The following is a 20446-nucleotide window of genomic DNA, read 5'->3' on the forward strand; positions in this document are numbered from 1 at the left end:
GGTAGTTCTTCAAATACACACAAAACAAAAAAGCATCTTGCAGTCAAAGGAGCAAGGCAGTTATGAAGATCAAGGAAGAGAGGAATCCCACAATGCCACACTTATAATTATGATGTGGCTTATGGACAGCTTTATGATGTTTTTAATGGGATTTTTTTCATAATTATAGAGAAAACAGCAAGCAGCATGTCACAGTTGTAATTTTTTCCCCCACAGAGAATACAAAGAAGCATCAGATGGTTTCAGCTTGTTTAGGTGAGGAAATGTCAAAGTTTTCAATGCAGGCAGAGTCCTCATGAGGGATTTCTCTTAAGGAAGCATACTTCTACTCCTTTTTCTTCATGTATACATATGCAGACTGTTTTCCTTCCTGCTCAAGAGCAGAGAACACAGCTACCCAGACATAAGAATTGCTCCAATCCTTTTATCCTCTCCCTGTCTTTTTTTGATGCCTAACCAATTTACTTATACTAACATTTCATTAGCCGTCTCTTAATTTTGTGGGGTTTAGCATTAATGAATCTTTTAAATGGCATTAGTCCCAATGCAAATACTTTTGGTTATGTAAAGTTCCAATATAACCTTTGTTATCTTTCTTCAGTTAGTTCCTGTGATCTGTTAGTTCTTATTCTAATCTCTTTCTTCATTTTATTACTGAAGTCCAGACAGATTAAAGCCTTTATGTTTCCTTTTCATAAAAAAAAACCCTACAACCTATGTATCAAATTCAGAAACAATATTCTGTGTTGCATTCAATTCACTTTCTAATAATCTCTATAAAACCTCTTCATTATTGAGATTACACTGGAACCTTTGAAGGTGTAAGATTACTGTTGATTTTCTTTTTACCTGTATTTAATATTGCATGTTCTCTCGTATCATACAAGACATTGTAATCATTTTTGTCTATTTTTTTAAAGTAAGTAAAAATTAATATGTTTTACTATAGTTGGATTAAGAACTGTAGAGTTATCAGGTCCTGCATAAGACTAGAATTTAAGCACCAGCTTCCAGACCAGTGGTTACTAATGGGAGCTTAGAGTACCAGCCAGAAGCCGTCCGTCCATCAGCTGTAGTTGAAAAAGTGCTGTTTCAGGGCACTGTGGTGTTAATGTTAAAGCTGGCACATTAGTTTTGGATGACTTGCCTTAAGAACATCACAAATGTCACAGTGGAAAAATTATCATCTTATATCCCGTGTCTGACATTGGCTGCACCAGATGTTTTAGAAGTTGTGGTTCCTCAGAAAACAAATACATGAGACAGGCTTCTTCTTATCCCAAAGCAACTGAAAGCCTGTTCAATGCTCTTAAGCATGTTTGTTTACTGTGTAGTGCTTTTTTGCTGTAGCATGTAAGATTTAGTTAATGTCTGTCTAGGGCCCTCTAGTGAAGCCCAGTCTGTTGGGTGTTTAGTAACCAAAGCAGCACAATTCTATGATTTGCATATAAAGCACCGCACACCAATTGGAGTTTCTGTTGTCTGTATCCTCTTTGCACCACTGCTTTATACTGTGATTTTTCTGTAAATGACACCAAACTTTTAGTTTTGCCAGCTAGTACCATCCAGGGCCATGCATTTAAAAAACTGCAAATGGTATGGGGGTATCATTTGTAACTTAACCGGCTACTCAGGAAGCAGCAACGACCTTGGAAAGATCTGCCCAATTTATGACCTCCACTCTGCTGTTTGTGAGTTTTCTTTCCTTTATGAAGCCACCAAGAAAACAGGGGCCCACTCTTGTTTTCTAATATCACAAGCCAGAATTTGTCAGTCAGTTCTGGAAGCACTTTATGTTCCTTGTGTTTAGTTACTGCAAAAATCTTTCTTGTGTGCTAGACTGAACTGACCTTGTTGTGACACCAGTGGTGCTCTTTTACATCCCATTTTCTAATGTTCAAAATTGAATTTGATATGCACTAGGCTCTAAAAATGGGTCTGTGAATTTTATGATAAACTATGCAAAGGAAAACTATTTGATTTCTAAACTTGGGAGTTCAGTTGCCCAGTTCTGGCCAGTAGTATGCAGTGAAAACTGGATTTCCACTACTGCATGATTTAAAATTATATTAACCAATAAAAGGCTGCTTACAAAAAGTAGAGTTTGCCAGTAAATACTACCTTATGCTGCTGATTTCCCTGTCTATGGCCTGGCTTAGCTCAGATTTTTAAAAAGCTGTATCTGAAAATAAGTGATCTGCATCCCAACTTGAAGACCGTTTCCTGTTATTTTAAGAAGATCTGTACAGATCTGACTCTTTGTCCACCCCTTTGCATGTAAGACATCAAGTCTTACTGTGCATGAAGATACTCAGGTCAGCGTAGTTGGTGTCTACTTCTTTTTAAAGCAAGAGAAAGACAGATAGTTGAACATTGCTTCGTGTTATGGTATTTCCATATCTGTGTTAAAGTTCGATTGAATTTACAGTGTGATAGCTTCATTTGCTGAATGTTGAAATGTTTATTCAATGCTTGATGGAAGGAACAAAATATACATGGTATCTTTTTTCAGTACTGTTCAGGAAAATTTAGTTTCATGGTCTTCAGTAGGCTTTAAACAGGGGCTTAAATACTGTCCTGGACAAGACAAATCCTTAATTAGAGCCTGAACATATAATCCTAACACTTTGGTGGTGTTTGTATTTCTGTTGTGGTGGACCTCACCAGACATCAGACACTTTAACAAGGCAGGGTATAGAATCATAGAATAATTAGGGTTGGAAAGGACCTTAAGATCATCTAGTTCCAACCCCCGTGCCATGGGCAGGGACAGCTCACACTAAACCATGTCACCCAAGGCTCTGTCCAACCTGGCCTTGAACACCGCCAGGGATGGAGCATTCACAGCTTCCCTGGGCAACCCCTTCCAGTGCCTCACCACCCTCACAGTAAAGAATTTCTTCCTTATATCCAATCTAAACTTCCCCTGTTTAAGTTTTAACCCGTTATGTCAACTGTCTATTCCTCTCTCTTGTTAGTCACATAATTCAGACCATTTTTTCTGAATGTAAAGGTTCTTGGTGTGGGAAGCAGCCGAGAGTTAGTTAGCAGGGCTGCTCCCTCCCACACTCTGCTGATCAGAGCCTCTTTGGAAAAGCCAGGCTTCAGAAAAGCAGGAGTTTCAGAGTGCAGTTCATCTCATCCCGGACACAAGAAGATGAAACACTTTTTGGAGGAGCCCTGCTTTTTGTATGTGCTGTCTCTATCTCTTGCTCTTTCTCTTCTCTACTGAGAGTAAAGATAAATTACTTTGCTAATTAAATAGGAGAGAGGAAGCTACTTCAGAGTAAGCATATCTGGTGATATAATCAAGAATAACTGCTGCTTCCAGTTTGCACTATCATATATTTGCAGAAACTGCTGTTTCTGCAAATTGAATTGATTCTTGCACTGAGGTGTATGTTATTCTCCAAGTAGGTTGCACAGTATGCTCAGTTGTTTCTGCTCAACATGCGCAGGATTACATTAATTTTTCTGCGTAATCCATAAGGAGCAGTAAAAAATCAGCACAAGATGAGTAGAAATCAGTGGCAAGCCAGAATAGCAGTGTTTTCTGTTGTCCTTGTGAATGTCTGCAGGACTCTGGTGGATGAAGTTCACTTGTGCTCTGAACAAAGTTGTGCAGTGCACGCATCACTCTGCAGTAAAGCTGTGAGTGGTTTCATTTAGTCTCTTCTGCTGTACACACTGCAGTGGCATACTATGGTATAAATGGTATGCTGCAGAAGACCATCTTCCTTTTCTTAGTTTTCTGGATTGACAAAAAAAAAAGAAAAAAGAGAAATGACTGGCAAGAAAAGTGCTTTCTTTTGAACATAGAGCAGGTACCATAGAAAGCTCTGAAACTCAAACAGTAGCTGTTACTATTGGCATTCTTTATTTTCTAGTGTACAAAAGCTCTTCTCCCATGTCACTGATAACAACTTAACCCACAACCAGGAATTAGTAACTCTCTTAACATTTTCTAGGAGTTAAGGAGGTAGTGCACCTTTAGTAAGACTTTTCAAGTTGGAGGGAGGGAGGAGGAGAGTCAATATCTATGTAAAATACAACAATTTGTGCACTGGGGGATGGCCTCTGCTGCAGGTGTGGAGGACAGTAGGCACGTGGTGCAGGATATTTCCTGCTGTCCTGACATCACACAGCTGTGTGTTTTTCTTCTTAAGGCCAAAATTTAGAGGAACCAGTAGGAAATCAGCTTAACTGGTTTTAGCTAAACCATTTTTTCTCTCTCTCTCTCTTTTCTTTTATCCCTGTGTTTGATGCTTTAACATTCTCTGTTCTTTAAATCTGTACTTGAATGAAGCCAGGAAGAATCCAACTGTGTATTTTAAAGACCACATTTTCCATACTTTTTTGTATGAAATAACAACATTGATTTGTTTTGCCAATTATTCATTTTTCTACACCATGCACAGATTTGTTTGTTAAAAGCTGTGCCACTTGTTTTTTATTTTCTAGCGGTGTCTCTAATCCCACGTCATGGGTTTAACTTTATTGAAATCATACATAACACCACTTGCCACCCGCTTTTAAAACCTTTGTTTAATTCTTTTCAAAACAAACAGATTTAACTGTTTTTCCTTTGATTCTTAGACACTGTCGGGGTTGCCAGATCAAGACTCTTTCTATGACGTGGTGGACTGTCTGGAGGAGCTAGGCATTGAAGCTATTTCACAGAGACACTTGAACAAGAAAGGAACAGACTTGGACTTAGTTGAGCAATTTAACATTTATGAGGTAACATAACATGCCCTGGTTTATGCATCTTACAGCCTGTGCAAACTTCAAAGCCAAGAGGAGGGGAGGGAATGTAACCTAGGCAAAATTTTGTTATCTCTTTTATTTTAAAAGAAAAGCATCTGGTTGCTAGAAGTAGTATACACATTCATGTACATGACCTGCTATGGTACATAGTTGGGTTTAATGCAAATACGTTTCGTACTAAAGCTGGGGCATACTCCAAGGCAAAGAAGAAGCACATTTACTAGCCTCCTTAGAGGCAGTTCTGCCTGCAGTTAAAACTTTCTCGGACTGCTAGTTACACATCCTGAAGTAAGTAGAAGTTCTTTCCATATGCAGAAGTATTCAGCTCATGAAAAAGGTTCGGCTGAGCTCAGCTTCACAAATACTACTTATTCTGCAGCTGAATACCCATCAAGTCCTTGTTTAAGAGTTTACATTGGACTAGATCCTATATAGTTTGCAGCAGTGGAGTAATGAATGAGACCACATTCACCACCTAGGTATAAAGTAGCTACTTCTGAAGTATTTATATGTAAGGCTAGGATATCCAGTTTCTTAATAATTAGCCTCTTTTCAGACTTCGGTAAGTGTTGCTGCAGGGAGGTGTAGGCTGAAGTTAATGTAATGTAAATGTGAATCCATGTTCTGATGTGATGAAATGAAATTATTGTATCTCTGTCTAAGTTCAGCAAAGGATTTGGTAGATTTGATTCTCCATTTTCTTCATCAACTCTATACCAATGTCGTTTCACTAACTTTAGCAGTTAAGTTTTGTGTATAGCAGTTTTCAGGAAGAGTCAGGCCAAAATTGGAACATAAGAATGAGAGAGCTCCATGTTCTTTTTTTATTGACAAGAGGCATCAGCTCATAAAATTCTTTTTAAAAGATGGTCATTAATCTTTAAAGCGGGTTTTTTTTTAGCTCATGCTGTGTCTGGTGAAAGACTTGGTTGCAAAATTAGCAGTAGGCTTAGTTGGGTACCAGCTTTTTCTTGATGACCAGACCAAATTTAGACATGCCTATTCATGGTCTTTTTTTTTTTTCTGCCAGTGTTTTTTATCTGAAAAATCTTTCTTCCCCACTGAAATACATTTTATGCCCTAAGGAGAGATATCACACTTCCTCTGCCTTTGTTTTGTTAAAGTCATTTCTGGCAAGAATTATCAAAGTAACAAGACTAATAGAAACAAGGAGATGCACATTCTTCTGATCACCCACATTGCCCTTTTCCGTAACTCTGTCTATTTGGAACTTTCTCATATAAAGATTACTTAGATGTTATGCTGCATTTAAAATGAGAACCACTAGTAACTTTGTTGTGTTTGCCAGTGATATCTCTCCTCATATACCCAGAGGTAGGCACTTGCTTTGTTTCTGCTAGAGTTACGTCACATTGGCGTGTCAGCAGTGTGCTGTAGTTCAAGATACTGGGTGTGTCACCTGTATTTTACTCCTCTACTATTTCCAACTGATGAGCCTGTGTCAGAAGTTAATGCCAAATGTCACTGTGGCCACGCTATTGTCAACATCATTCTTTTCTGATATTATACATATGTTCCTTTGTATTGACAGTACTTCTGAACTGGCAGGAAATACTGAATTTTCCACTGAAAGGCATACGTGAAAGTAGTTACAGTCAGCTAAAACTTGGGAGGCTTAGAGGAGATGTGTGGTCTGCATTTTTTTCTTTTAATCCATTGTGGTACCAGTCCACAGAAATAATTTTGTTTGTTAGGGTTTTTTCCTTTATTTTCTTTGCAGGAAGATCTGTCAGAATGGAAATTTTTAGAGGAATGTAGTTACATATGCATCTGCTGATCTCTTCCTTGGCTGGGAAGAAATGATGGCACTGTTCTAAAACACTTTCTAAAGTAGCAGACAGCAACTTCCACTCAAACATTACAAGTGTCACGTCTGAACATGGGGAGATGTTCAATCAGTCAGTGCATGAGAGTTTTTTATGTTGATTTCACTACAGCCAAGACTTCACCTAAGTATTTTGGAAGGAAATAGAGCTAGGTGACCAACACAGCTCAGCTTCCTTGAAAATTAAGTCCTATGTTAAAAAAACTCAAACAAATTAAGAGATACATACATGTGTTGTTACAGGTCCTGTAGTGTTCTGTACAAGGCATCAGTATATAATTCCATTATTAGAGCTGCTACACTGTACTAATGGATAGACAGCAACTTGCAAGGTTAGCTACAGAAATTATGATGCTAATAGAAGTCAGTCCTGTTGAGATCCATTAACTTTCAAAGCCTATACTTGAAGACCTGTGGTACCTAAAGGAACTGTGTCAGAAGCCTCACCTTTCTTCCTTTCTTTCTCAGATGACACTGAGACATGAAGATGGAGATGAGAGTGCTGACCTCCCTCCCAGTGGACGCAAGGACCGGAGAAGGGCCAGTCTTGGTACCAATGAGCGAAGGGGGCTAGAACGCAGACGGAGCCGCAGGCACTCAGTACAGAACGTCAAAAGCACTTTATCAGCCCCTGCGAGCCCATGCAGTCAGGCAAACAATAGCTTCATGCTAGGCCATGGACAGCATGTTGAAGATCTCAGTGAGAGGTAAGCGCATAAGCTGGGGAAATACTCCTTCCTTTTCCCTTATTACTTTCCATTGTGTTTGTTGTTATGTAGTTTATTAATCTGACACACTTTTCTTTATTTCCCTCTGTTAGGGTTAAACCAACCAACCAACCAAACAAACAACAAAAAATTGATTTGTAGGTGACTTATCTACGTAGCCAAGTTCTTTGGCACCATCTACCCTAAGTAAATGGGTCCAAACCACATGACGTAGAGCATTTAATGTGGGAACTAACCAAGCATAATTTCATCTATTGACAGATTTTATAATCAATATATCCACATTATAAGAGGTTGTAACAAGTCACATTCATGCAAAGCAGTTTGTCCTTTATATGTTGCAGTTAATTTTTTCAGTTTTCCCTTTGCAATCAGCATTCCAGCATATTTTCCTTTGAGGCTACACTGTAGTAGTGAATGTATCTAATGCTTTATAATTAGTGAAAGAGGCTAGTAAAGCAGCAGTCTGTAACATTGGAGTCAGTCAAAGCTGTGTCTTTGCCAGTCCCATAACAGTTGGTTTGGGCCATGCATGCTTAAGAAAAAGGGAGCTGCAGATACTCAGCATGTCTGACTACTGCACAAGAGGGCTGGAATTAATTTTGCCTAAGCTAGATGTCCAATTAGCTCACCTCCCTTTGATGTCCATGATGTGCAGCAAGTGCTGGTAGGCCTTCAGTTATCTAACGTATCCTACATGCCTGAAATTTCAACCAAGATGAGTCATGCTCTGAAACCAGCTCTTTCTCTCTGTTGACTATAAAGGGAATCTGGCTGACTAGCTCAGGTGGAGATGCACAAGCTGCAGATAACTAAATCTAAACATTTTCATCCCATGGCTGAAGGTTCAATTTGCAAAACCAAAATATGCTCCATGAAGAGCATATCTTGTGTTTATCATAACATTTTGGAAGTTCTTCGAAGGTTTCTGTTGGTTAGCACTGGATGTGAGTCTTCAGATTCTGTGTTACATGTGAAATAGCCTTTCTTGCAAAGCAAACTAAGTTGATTAAAGTTTAATGGCTTCAGGCAGCATGGAAATATAAGACTCCAGATAATTTAAACAGCACTTGCGTATTGTATACCACATAATGGCTTCTTTGTTTGGGTTTGGTTTTTTTTTCTTCTTGCATTTGGGCAACACATTCATGTTTGTTTTCCATCACCACCTATTTGCTGGGTCTTTAGTGGGCTGGAGGTTGAGAGCCCTGTGGTCTCACAGAAAGACATGGATGCCAGTGCATTTGAGGCTGACTTTAAAGCATCTTCAGCGTGAGTACAGCTGGGGGCTTCAGCTGCTGTGTGTGGGATACCTTGTGCATGATCTTGGGCCCTGCTTCATGACTTACCAATGTGAATGGGGATCTGTATCCATAGATGTGGAGCAGATATCACTGATTTTTTTAGAACTGATTAATTTGTACTAGAAGTGAGGAAATGCTTCACCTCAACAGAAATTGTCAGTTACCTTACTGTAATTAAAAAAAAACAAGTCATGCAGGACAGGAGCTTCTACCAACACGTTTTCTCACTGTTAGTGCTTGCTTATTAGCTTTATTTTGCAGTCTTCAGTAACTCCTAATGAATTTGTGTTTCAGCTGATTTTTAGTATTAGAGGAGTAGAACCATGTCAGATTAGTTTTGTAAGTTCTTTAACATTTTTTTCAGCAACACAGCATAATTTCAATAATTATCCTACTTTTTTTGGGGGGGAAAAATATTTATCCAGTTCTGCTCCACACCCTCTTTCACAGCAACATAATTTAAAGCATAATTTAAGTTTTAATCCAGGAAAGAAGTCTACATTTAAGCAGTCAAATTTAATTTCAAGTTGCAGTTTTCCTTGGAATCTTCTGTAGGAAAATAATTAAATTCTCTTCAACTCCATTTGGAATCTCCAACTTGCTCACCTGTCTCTGCAAGGAACGAGGCATTCAATTAGTAATGTATGCAGCGCTGATCTTTACTTCACGTATTAGTTAAATAAAAATCTTGTACATGTTGTACCCCCTCATTCTTCAGCAGGTAAAGACAAGGGAGTATTACTTTTATGTAAAAAATCAGGTTTTTTCCTATCTGACATTAGAGATCACATAATATATTTTGGTACCCAAAGATGCAAGTTCTATGCTAATTAAATGTTGGCTCTTCTATAAATCCCACTGGCTTTCTGGTAAAAAAGCGTTTCAGAAAAGCAGATTCCATCCTTCACATTTTTAGTCTCATCATCTGCCCAAGTCTGTAGTTGTGGTAGGAAGAAGAAAACCAGCCTTCCTGCTTTATCATATCCCAGTGAGTCTCTCAACTTGCAGTGAAATAGTCCAGATGAATGCAACAGTATCTCTACACCCAATAGCTAAAGTGGGACAAAAAAAATACAGTAAAAGCTTCATGGCTTCCATTCATTAACGTTTAAATAGAGAAATAGTGAAATTGAATGATCCATATGAGGTTTTTACATATTTATAAACATTCAATTTATCTTAAGTGGAAAAAAGTTTTTTTTTCTCTGCAGAATTCCTACTGGAATTAAATTTTCAAATTGAAGCATTTGATCTCTGATGCAACATATTGATTGGTTTAAAGGATTTTAATAGAACATCATAAGTTTAGGAATTCCTGCAATTTCTAATGAAATTTTGAAATCAGATGTTGAAACATGATGCAGGCATCACCTGTTTTTGTCAAACGAAATACATGTTGTGTCCCATCGTCTTCCATTGTTAATGTTGTAGAGAGGAATATACAAATGGATAAAAATTACTTATTACCTCTCTGAGCTGAAAGTAACTTTTCTTTACCCAGGAAAGATTTGTCTTCTCCTAAAGACCTTCTTTTAGTTCATAATCCTAGTCCCTCTTGAGGAAGGAGAAGAGCTTGCAATAAGTTTTTGCAGTGCTGTATTTTCTAAAAAGTAGTCTGTAAAATGGATTTCAGTCTCCTTATTCCTTCACTACATTTTATTTACCAATAAGAAACATTTAACTATATTAATATGATAATCTTATTGTGCTTCTCCTCCTGGTATCTAAACTTTGTATGTGGTTGTAGATGTCTGTCTGATTTTACAGTGGATCACACCGTCAAGTTCAGTGGAATTGCTTCTGATGGACATACTTGGACATTAAAGTCACACTCTTACACTAAATTTGATTTAGGGCAATATTCTTGGCTATTTTTGGACTTCACTACCAAAATCAGTAGAAGGAAGGTTCGAGTTCTTCCTCAACATTCTCCTTCCCACAATGTTCATGTTTCTTTTCTTTCTAACTCTGTCAGCTGGTTTGGCAGTTACTTTGCTTTTGTTTACCACATCAAACAGGTTGTCCACAGTCATCTGCTTTGTGTCAACTGATAGGTCTTCCAAAAAGACTAAAATCCATGATGCCGGTAAAACAAAAAAGGACAATACTGGCCAAATTCTGTTCTGTCTCACAATGCTCTATATCCAGAAAAGCTGTCTGAAGTCAGTGGAGCTGCTCTGATCTATGCCAAGCTAATTGAGAGCAGATTTTGGGTTTTTAGCTGGGAAAAGTTGACCGTAAATGCTAAGGGCAACCAAAAGGAAGACTTGCAGGCCTTTTTCATCCGTTTGGCAACCTTGTTTCAAACTATATGTATTACTTTTTTGCCTGTGGTTCAAAACAAATAAGGACCGAAATCTGCTTTGGGTTAAAATAGTTGTCATGGAGAGCGAAACACAGTCTTATATGTCCATTACTAAGTAAGTAAGTTGATAACGACTCCTGACTAAGAAAGGCTGAATGTTGGTTTAAGGGTATGTAGCTGCTGCAGGGTTCTTTAAAATGCCAGTCCTGGCCACCAGCAGGTTTGCTTTGCTCAAAACTTCTTTCTTTTACCATGATGGCATAGAGCACCAAAAAGCCTCGTAGGAGCATCAGTCCTGTTAACATGATGTTTTAAATGCTTCACTGATGGCACCTTCTAAGGTTTTCTGCCCTGGTCCAAATTGAGTGCTCTCAGTCTGTGGTCTAGCATGCTGTTCCTTAAGTGGTAGAGTTTTAAACAAATTCTTCCATGTTTTTGGTGGGGTTTTTTTGGTTTGTTTTTAAAATAAAGCTAGTTTTTTCCAACCACACAATGGATAGAGTCAGGGAAAAATGTAAGGAGTGGCATAGAACTTGCACTAGATCGAGAGTGTTATTTTATGCAGCGTGATTTCTGGCTATATAAGCATTAAAAACCAAATTGTCTGTCTGTCTTTCAGTCTTGTCATGTCTGGCTTCAAGGGAGTAACAGGCAGGTAATTCAGAAGTTCTCAGTGCTGTCTTGACACTGAACAGGTGCTCTGCAGGAGCCCTATACTTGCAGACCCAGAAACAAGTACTTCTCTGAGTTTTTTGCATTAATGTATTTCACGTTTTGCTGTGCATTTCCCTTTCTTCAGTACTGCACAGCGACCATTCCCTTCTGTGAGATTTACACTCATGCCTCGTACCAGTGTTTGAGTGAACAGCTCTGTTAAAGCTTTGTAGAATTAGTTACAATCCAAGACTGAGGTTTATAAAGTTCTGAATAGCTAGGATTAGATATCTACCTCACTTTACTAGGCTGTTTTCTTCTGCTTTTTCATAGCTTTGATTTGCTTTATATCATTAAAAATCACAAAAGAATTTCTAAGATTGATCATGTAATACTATACATGTTCATCTAGAGATAATAAGGCCTTGGTTGCGACTTGTCAGCATTCCTGTGTCTGAGACCTAACAAGTGGAAGAGCTGACTTTCATCTTAAGAACACACCAGAGTCGGGCATGTATCTTGAATCAGTGACCAAATCTGGATTTCAAAAGCTATGGGGTTTTTTTAGACCATGGGGCTAAAAAGGTATGAGGAAGACCAACTGTCCAGGTTCACCTGAAGCTTCCACTTTTTTCAGTGCGAAGAAACTTGACCTTCAGAACTGTGCTGATAAAGGAAAACAGAAGCAGAAGAGCAAAACAACGGCAAGGATGTACCCATGAACTGTGCTTTTGTTAAGAGGCCTGCCTGGAAGGCTGTTACGACTCTTTCTCTGAGCAAAGAGTAACACATTGAATTCCAAAGTATCCCACAGATTTCACAATTGGCTGGACACAGTGCCGTTGAACATTGCTGGACCCTGGACTCAGGGGCTTTCACACCCTTTATGGTCCTAGAAAAAGACTGGAAAATTATTGTCTATATAAAGGAAAGCTGTGCTGAGAAGTCGTTAAGGATCTGTTTGTTAGAAAATACATGTTTCTGATACTTGAGGATTGTCAAGATGCAGGAAGAGATTGTGACGTTATTTTGGTTTTACCAGAAAACAATGAACACAGCTGAGCCTCTGATGCTAAGCATTTTTTCTGTTTAACTTCAGATTCCTGACAAGTTTCTAACAACCAACAGCAGGGACCTTAGTTTGGCTATTATGCCCCATTAACTGATTATTCAAATTGCTTTATGTAGAGCCAGGCCTGCAGGGGTGGTTTATCCAAAATACAGCTAAGACTTTTTTGTTATTATGATTTTCCATGTTTTCAAGCATCCCAAACCGTAACTGATCTTTTGATTTTTTTTCTAGCATTTACTGTGGCAAAATTCTGAATTTTGTCAGGCTGTTTCAAGTTCTGATGGTTTTCCACTACACTGTGTGAAATGTTTTTATTATGTAAATACTTTAGCTATAAATCAAAGAGCTCGTTACAGTGGTGGATGGGGATTTATTTTATTTTACTTCATTTTATTCTATTTTATTTCATTTCATTTTAGTACTTTCCATATTACTTGGAGTTACAAGTCCCAGTACTGTCTCAGGTTGATACAAGCACTTTTAATCTGAATTAAAATATTTCTGTAGAAATGTAAGGTTTTGTAGTAGGGGTACTGTTTGCTGGCAGTGAGTCTTGCTGAAAGGAAATGTTTTACACTTGGTATGCGTGCAGAATCCAATTGACAGCACTGTATATTGGTGTAAAGGCAATGGTAGATTTTCCCAGTTTGAATTTCAAGAGGAATGCAGAAAGCACTGAAACTTAAATGAGGTTATAGCTGCGTGGCAAATCAAAGCACAGCATGACTTAACCTAATGGTTTTTTACTTTTTTTTGAGCTTTGGTGAACTACCTGAGGAAGTATAATGTCAAACCAGGATGTGAATACATTTCTTTGGAGGTCCGTGTTAATGTCTTCTGCACTGGACTATACATGCCATAGAAAATTTACCTCCACATTATGTTCCCAGTATTTGTAAACATGATCTTCTGAGGCCAGGAAAGTGGGGTTTTTTTACATATACCTTGTGATGGGAGGGAAAAAAAAGAGAGCAGTTTGGCAGGATGCCATTTCCTGATCCTTCCCTTTGAAGTAAGGGGCAGTAACAGTGACCTTCAAGTGTCAACCAATATGCAGTTCCAAGCTCTGAAAACACCGTTTCTTCTCTCTTTCTGTATATGTTTTGGTATTTATTGCTCCTAAAGTCTCTCTATATCATGATTCTGTTTCTTTACCTTTCTGCTCATACAAATGTAAAAACAGTGATGCTGTTCCATGATCAGAGAGTTGGGATTCTTGAAGTCTTCGCAAAGCCTTGCCAGTATGTTAAGCAAGACTCTGCTGTCTTACTCTGCTTTGTTGTGTCCTATATAAACCAACTGCAGCAATGAAAGAAGTGTGGAGGTATTACCTAGAAATTATTTAGGTGTGAAATGTTGTTAGTGATCATATTTTAAGGATAAGAAAATAACAGCAACCTCAAGAACCACAGAATAAGAAGACATAGTCAATGCACGTACTTCACGTTGTCATTTCCTCAACCTATTTTCTTTACATTTTTCTTTATTTAGGGCAGAAACACCAGGCTAATTTGCTTTTTGACCTTTGTAATTAAGCATATTGTTTTCCCTTGAGTTCTGAAGGCCCAGTTTTGAGGCTTTGCAAGCAAGTTATTATCCATGTGATTTCATGTATTTTCATCTTCACATAATTGCACCAAATACAGTGGTCTATCACATGTAGCAATGGAATGGAAATGAGCAGAGGAGTTGCTAGGTGTTTTCTTTAGTTTTGTTTTTAATAGAGGAGGAGAGTATATTGGTCTGTCTTTATACAGAGTAATAAATGATAAATTTAAATTTTTACCACTTTTGGCTTTCACGTAAAAGACTAGTGGAATCTGTTTTGGCAGCTAGGATAGAAGAAAAGGTGAAGCAGCAGAAGTGTACCAAAGCATTTGTTTGCTTTACAAGGGCTTAGGAATTTGGCTATGAATTGTGCTGTCTAACCTGTGAAAGTAGAAATTCACTCATAAATTGAGGACAATGGCAAGCAATTGAAAAAGAAAACAAAATTACATCCACTGTGGCTTGTAAAGATCTCTCCTTGATGGAACATTTTTCATTTTCTGTTTATTCACCTGTGAGAGGTTCAGGGAAGCAGCTTTCAAAGTGTTGTGCAAGAGGGAACCCAGTTCAGAGGTTTCAAGGGGGGGACACAAAACCTTGAATGAACAAATTGTGAGATAAACAGTAGTATTTCATTCAGAATAATATTGTGGAATGGCTAATGGTGGTCTTACTTCACCAAATGTGCCCTATAGTCCTCCTAGTCAGGAGCTGCTCCGCTGAAAGGCAGTGAAAGTGTAACTGAAAGTAATTTAAAGAAGCTAAACTGAAAAGCACTTGACTTAATTACAAAAAGAAAGGGAGAGAGAGAATTCCTCATCAGTAATTAAGAGCGCATAAGGTGATTTTCAGAGAGTGTGGAAATAATGGCCAATGGCTTTATAGTTCCCCAGTCCTTTCATTTCTGAGTCACTGCATAACTCCTAGGACCCTTTTTTCACTGAAGTCATGTGTTCACTTTTCTTGGCAATTTCTGTATAATTCTTTGGATGGTCACAAAAGGCTTAGAAGTACACTTAGGGCCTTGTCTAATAAACTGCAAAATTAAAAAGGAAATATTTAGTAAGACTTTAGTAATGGTTAAATGAGCCCTACACAAATTGGCATCATACCAAAAGGGAGACACTTTAATGTGCTCTTATCTCATGAATTAACTTTTATGTGCATTGTATGTGCAGACGAAAACATTGGTAGCCTAATTACGGCTTACACCATCACTTTTTGTTGATATTCTATATTCAAACATTAGTGGTCAAATTCTTCCTGAATTAAAAGATTTAAAGCATATCTTACACTTTAAAAATTTCCTTTGATACCAAGCAGAGCAGAATGGGTTTCTCGGCTCAGGCTTGTTTTCTGGCTTTGGGGGTTTTTTGTTGCTTCAGCACAGCCTTTGATTTTTCTATTGGCTGTACCTTTGGGGGGTTTTATTGTGGGTTTGTTGGTTTTGGGGTTTTTTGGGGACGGGGGTGAGAGGAGAGGGCGGAAGAGAGAAATTTGTGTTTCTGGACTACAGAATAGAAGAAAGGAAGCCAGAGTTTTTTCAAGCCGTCTTCATCAAAACTCTGCAAAGGAAAGAAGTTAGGGAGAGCCTGGAGAGGACAGAAACTGCACAACATTATTCAACTCAGGGACCAGTAAGATGGAGAGCATTTCTTGGTGCTCTGGGTACTTGTGGAGTGAGAGTCGCTGTCTTCAGAGTACTTAATGCCATCATTATATGATTATGGATTTTGCCCTGCCTTCAGCTAAACCTGTGGATAAGTCCCTTGATTATCATTTCCTTTTATCAATCCGTGTTTGTGTCTCTTCAACTTAAGAGGAGCACACTTGATTCCTGCTTGTGAGCTCCCCCCTATCCTCTGATCTGCGTCTGATCCACTTTCTGGGGAGAATCCAGGTGCCTGAAACTGTGAGTTTAGCTGCTGAAAGAGGACTTTCCAAGCATTGAGCATCTCTTCCAAGCACACACTTGTTTCCACTGTGCAAGTTTCCCTTGATCAAACTGGTTCCCCCAGGCTGGGGAGCGTGCTGCCTTTGTGCACAGCACCAGTCACCTCTGCAGTCAGCACATATGGAGCCAAATCCTGCCTTTTCCAACCAATTGCCTGCTGTCATGCTAGGATTAGTATTAGCAGAGGAAGAAAACTTTTCAATCAAAGCTTCTATTAAGCTTCTGATCTAGAATTCAAGGAGATTTGAGGAAGGAGTCCTCGGCCTGACAGAGGAATGATCTTGCTGGATTCTCTGAAATTAAGTCAAGGTAGGGCAATGGATGCACAGAGCCACTTCACCGTTCCTAGGGATGCAAATGTACCAGTTAATTTCCAGCCTTTCATAAGAAAAGTGTCAGGTGATTAGAGAGGTCCTCTTGGAGTCAGGAGTAAATAAACTGAATTTCATTATTTTTTCCATCTCAAATCTCAGCAGCTGGCTCTTGTCAAGCAGGCACTGCTGTCTACTGTTACCGGCCTTGGAAGTGCCAGTCCACCAAGCCAGTGCCAGTCCAAGCCAGTCACTCTAATAGCTGTGTCACTCTAATGTTTGGTGTACTCCCGTGAGCTCTTAGCAGATAGAGGGTTGCATGATTTGCATACTCTCAGTTCTTAGGGCCCACCCAGTTAATTCAGTTTTATTTATTATTATCCACAGTTCAGATATCTGTGCAAAAACCAGTAAGAGATTAACTTCCAACAAAATATTCAGCTTGGAAACAGTGCCCATTCTGGTTGTGTCAATGTCTGATTATAAACTGTTGAAGTAAGTCTGCCACACAGGGTTTCTGCACATGCATAGTTCTTTTGAAATATAATATTCTCAAATAATATACAAATTAAAGGGCTGTTACTCTTGATCTGCTCCTTTAGAGGCCAGCAAGTCATAACATCTGAGAAGCAGGCTCTTCACTTTTTTGCTTCCTGAGATGAAATTGCAGATAAACATCACAGCAGACAAAAGTATTTCCTTCATGTGACATTATTAGTAGTTCACGACCCATCATGAAGGAGGACAAGGGGTAAACATTCCATTCAGCTCCACGTAGGTCAAATCACCTCCTGGTCCAAGTTCTGTTTCTCATAGGCTGAGTGTGTCTCTACCTATAGACTGAAACCAAAATCTTACAGGTCCCAAACTGGTCTTCAGGTGATAATGAGCTTCAGTCCAGTAACTGACTTAAAGATTAAAATATCAGCACATGAATGTATTGCACAGCTTACCAGAAAGAAGCGTGTATGTAGAAAGCTAAGGTCCTTTAAACATGTGGCAGTGCAAGTATATGCTTTAAGGGAATGCTAGTGCTTATGGAAAATATGTCATTGATAGCTCTGGAAGTTGATATATCACAGTTCCATTTCCTGGTTTGTTTTTCAACTGTTAACCTGGCTTATATGGATGTTTTTGTTGTACTTCTAAAACCTGCTTGTTTTTCAAGACTTTTTGCAGACAACTAGCTCTTCCAGGGTAAGACACAGTAAATTTTTTGTGAGACATTGGTCATATATCCCAATTTTATGAAGGCCATTATATGTAGGTTTAATTTAGAGTGTGCTCATATTGATAATTAAGGTAATTGTATGGGACTCTCTTTTTCCCAATAATGGATTAGAACAGTACTTTGTGCAGCAATAAGAAACCCCAGAAGGCTGTATTTTAATTGATTACTGCACACCTGTAGTATTTGATATGTGGTTCACTTGACAACTGTACTCCTTTTACACAGAAGCTCAGCATTTTAAAATATAGATACCTAAAATTAGAATAGTAAGTCCCTGATCAGTTCCAAGTTTCAGCTGGCTCTAGGGAAATAGACTGCATAGAAAAAGTAGATTCAGGCCTTCAGGCACCAATTAAAGATCCTAATCTGATAAACACTGATTATGAAAACTCTGAACGGTGGGGAAGAGAACAGCTTTCACTGCTGGTATATGAAAGACTTGATATCAAGACTTGAGACCATAGATTCGGGGTTATAAACACAAGATGTAAAAATGGGATGGCAAAATCTCAAGGAAAGTATCGAGGATCGGTTGCTCACCTGGCAACTGTTAGTTTAGGGACCTGATGATCCTGTATTATGAAATGGTCCTTAAATGTAAGCTAATCCTTTCAGTTCTGAATGCTTTTTTCTTTTCAGCTTCTCTTTCTGTTCAGTGCAATTACAACTTGGTGGTTCCCAGTTCAACCAGTATTGTATAAACTCCTGACCTTACTACCATGCACTTGTGTGAACAAATAAAATCTCAAAGAACCCTTCCAAATTCATGAGATCCACCATGTCAGATGAATATCTCACTTACAATTTTGAGCATTTTGAGATAGTTGAGGTCAGTGAGGAATTGGACATCATCAGTTTGGAAACCTGAATGGAACTTAAAACACAGTAATAACAGGGCCATTCTTGTTCCTGTAAGTAATAGCCGTGCTGTCAGCATTATAGGATGCATTGTGGTCTTATCAGAGAACCATGATCTCACAGAGCTTCATGAGTTATTTACTCAATGTAATTGCTGTAAGACTGGCAGATGCAGATGTTTGCCCTTTACATGAAAGAATAACAAAGATAGTCTTGAGCTGCTCACTTGTAAGGAGAATGAATGATATGAATACTCCCTGGTCGGCTCTGTTTTTTCTTAGATATATGTGTGGAAGTTGAGAAGTGTTTCTGTAGAGGAGGTATATGTTTGTGGAGAGGACAGGGAGATGGAGAGATGCTGAGATAGTTGTGCCACTGTGATGCCTTAAGAATGATTGAAAGGGTTTACCCTGTAGATGTTCACCAAAGTGTTGGAAAAGTTCCAGGTGCTGCCATTTTCCTGATTATTTCATAACTAACTCCATACGAATGCAACAAATTTTGGGTCGACCCTTTACATCATGTGTTCATGATCTCATTGATCACTATTCATTATTCTTATGACACAGAAACTAATTCTAAATGGGAAAAAAATGCACAGAGAATCACTTCAGAAATGGGGAAAAGAAAACCAGCTTTAGGAAAATGCAAGGAATATGGGTGCCTTACAAACTTTAATAATGTTTGTATGCTTTGGTTTTTGCCTGGAGCATAACCTAGTGGTATACATTGTTATATCAAGTGGAGAACTGGATCAACTGCAAATGCAAAACAAGTTCAAAGAGAGAATATTCTCTAAGTCTTCCATGAGTCTGTTTGTTTGAGGAGGAAAAAGCATAAATGAGAGGAGGCAGACAATGTAGCCTTTTTTTTTTTTAATACACTTTTCTTTTTACTTGTGTGGTTTGTGGGTTATGGAGGCTTTATGCGTGTCTTAAAATTCCCCTCTGCCAGAATTACTGCTGAACCAAAGCCTGCTTTGACCATACTAACTATTCATTACTGAAATAATTTGTGTACTGGCATCAATAATTTAAATATCATTATTTGCAAATAGTCCTGAACTGATTTGGTGTCTCTGTTACTTCTAACTTAGTCTTTCACCCTGTTTTGTTTTCCAGTTGAGCTATCAGTTGCTTTACAGGAATGTTTTATTGGTGTTAATTTAGAAAGTGTGATGGCCAGCGCCAGCTATCCCATGCCAGCACAGCACGTACTGTCCTTTAAGCCAAGCAGACATAGCTTAATGGCTAACAAGGTGGTACTGTCATTAATATTTCCATTAATGCCTCTGCAGGTAAGGTAGCAGCAAATGGAAAGCCAAGCTCAAGAAAAGACAATGGCATCCTTGGGGTCTTAAAAAACTCAAAATGAAGAATGTAAATAAAGGAAAAGATAAAATTTTTGTATTGGTAGCTACCCTTCTGCCAACACAAAATTAGCAGGAAGTTTTAGGTGGCTTTCTGTCTAACTTAAAGTGGCCATAACTCCCCCCTCCCTGCCATGCTTTCCTTCCATTTCTAACCTCATTGCATTTCTTTTTCTGGGGTCTCATACTGTTTTGTCTTCCACCTTCTCTCTTTCCATCCCACTGCATGCTTCTTTACTTGGTCTGACCTCAGAGAGGAGGAAGAGTATGAAGAGGAGGAAGAAGAACAGCCAGTCACAGAACCCAATACTGAGGATGAGGGGGAGGAAGAGGCCTGTAGGCAGGTCAAAGCCAGGTACCGGCATTCAGAATTGTCCTACCACATTTTCCTTGAGCTCTGGCATGAACTCACCAGCACGGTGTGCAGCAGCATCTGCCTTTCACTCATGTTCCTGTATCACCTATTAAAGCCCACCCCACAAGGATATCTTTCTGCAAT

The 20446-nt window shown here is 38.7% G+C and overlaps 1 protein-coding gene across 3 annotated transcripts in view; it reads left to right on the forward strand.

Annotated features, from left to right (window-relative positions):
* The window catches only part of FHOD3 (formin homology 2 domain containing 3), a gene marked incomplete at both ends in the record, with an annotated part of 373934 nt that overhangs the window by 262696 nt on the left and 90792 nt on the right, over nt 1-20446 (forward strand). Inside the window, 4 exons of one of the 3 annotated variants that reach the window (XM_080639441.1) lie at nt 4597-4740; nt 7082-7320; nt 8530-8613; nt 20201-20302. In XM_080639441.1, coding sequence (XP_080495567.1) covers nt 4597-4740; nt 7082-7320; nt 8530-8613; nt 20201-20302 — 569 coding nt within the window. The remainder of the gene's footprint in view (nt 1-4596; nt 4741-7081; nt 7321-8529; nt 8614-20200; nt 20303-20446) is intronic. The other 2 variants (XM_080639442.1, XM_080639443.1) reach the window with 2 other exon arrangements.

This window comes from Psittacula echo (genome assembly GCF_963264785.1).
Source record: "Psittacula echo genome assembly, chromosome: 2".
NCBI lineage: Eukaryota > Metazoa > Chordata > Aves > Psittaciformes > Psittacidae > Psittacula > Psittacula echo.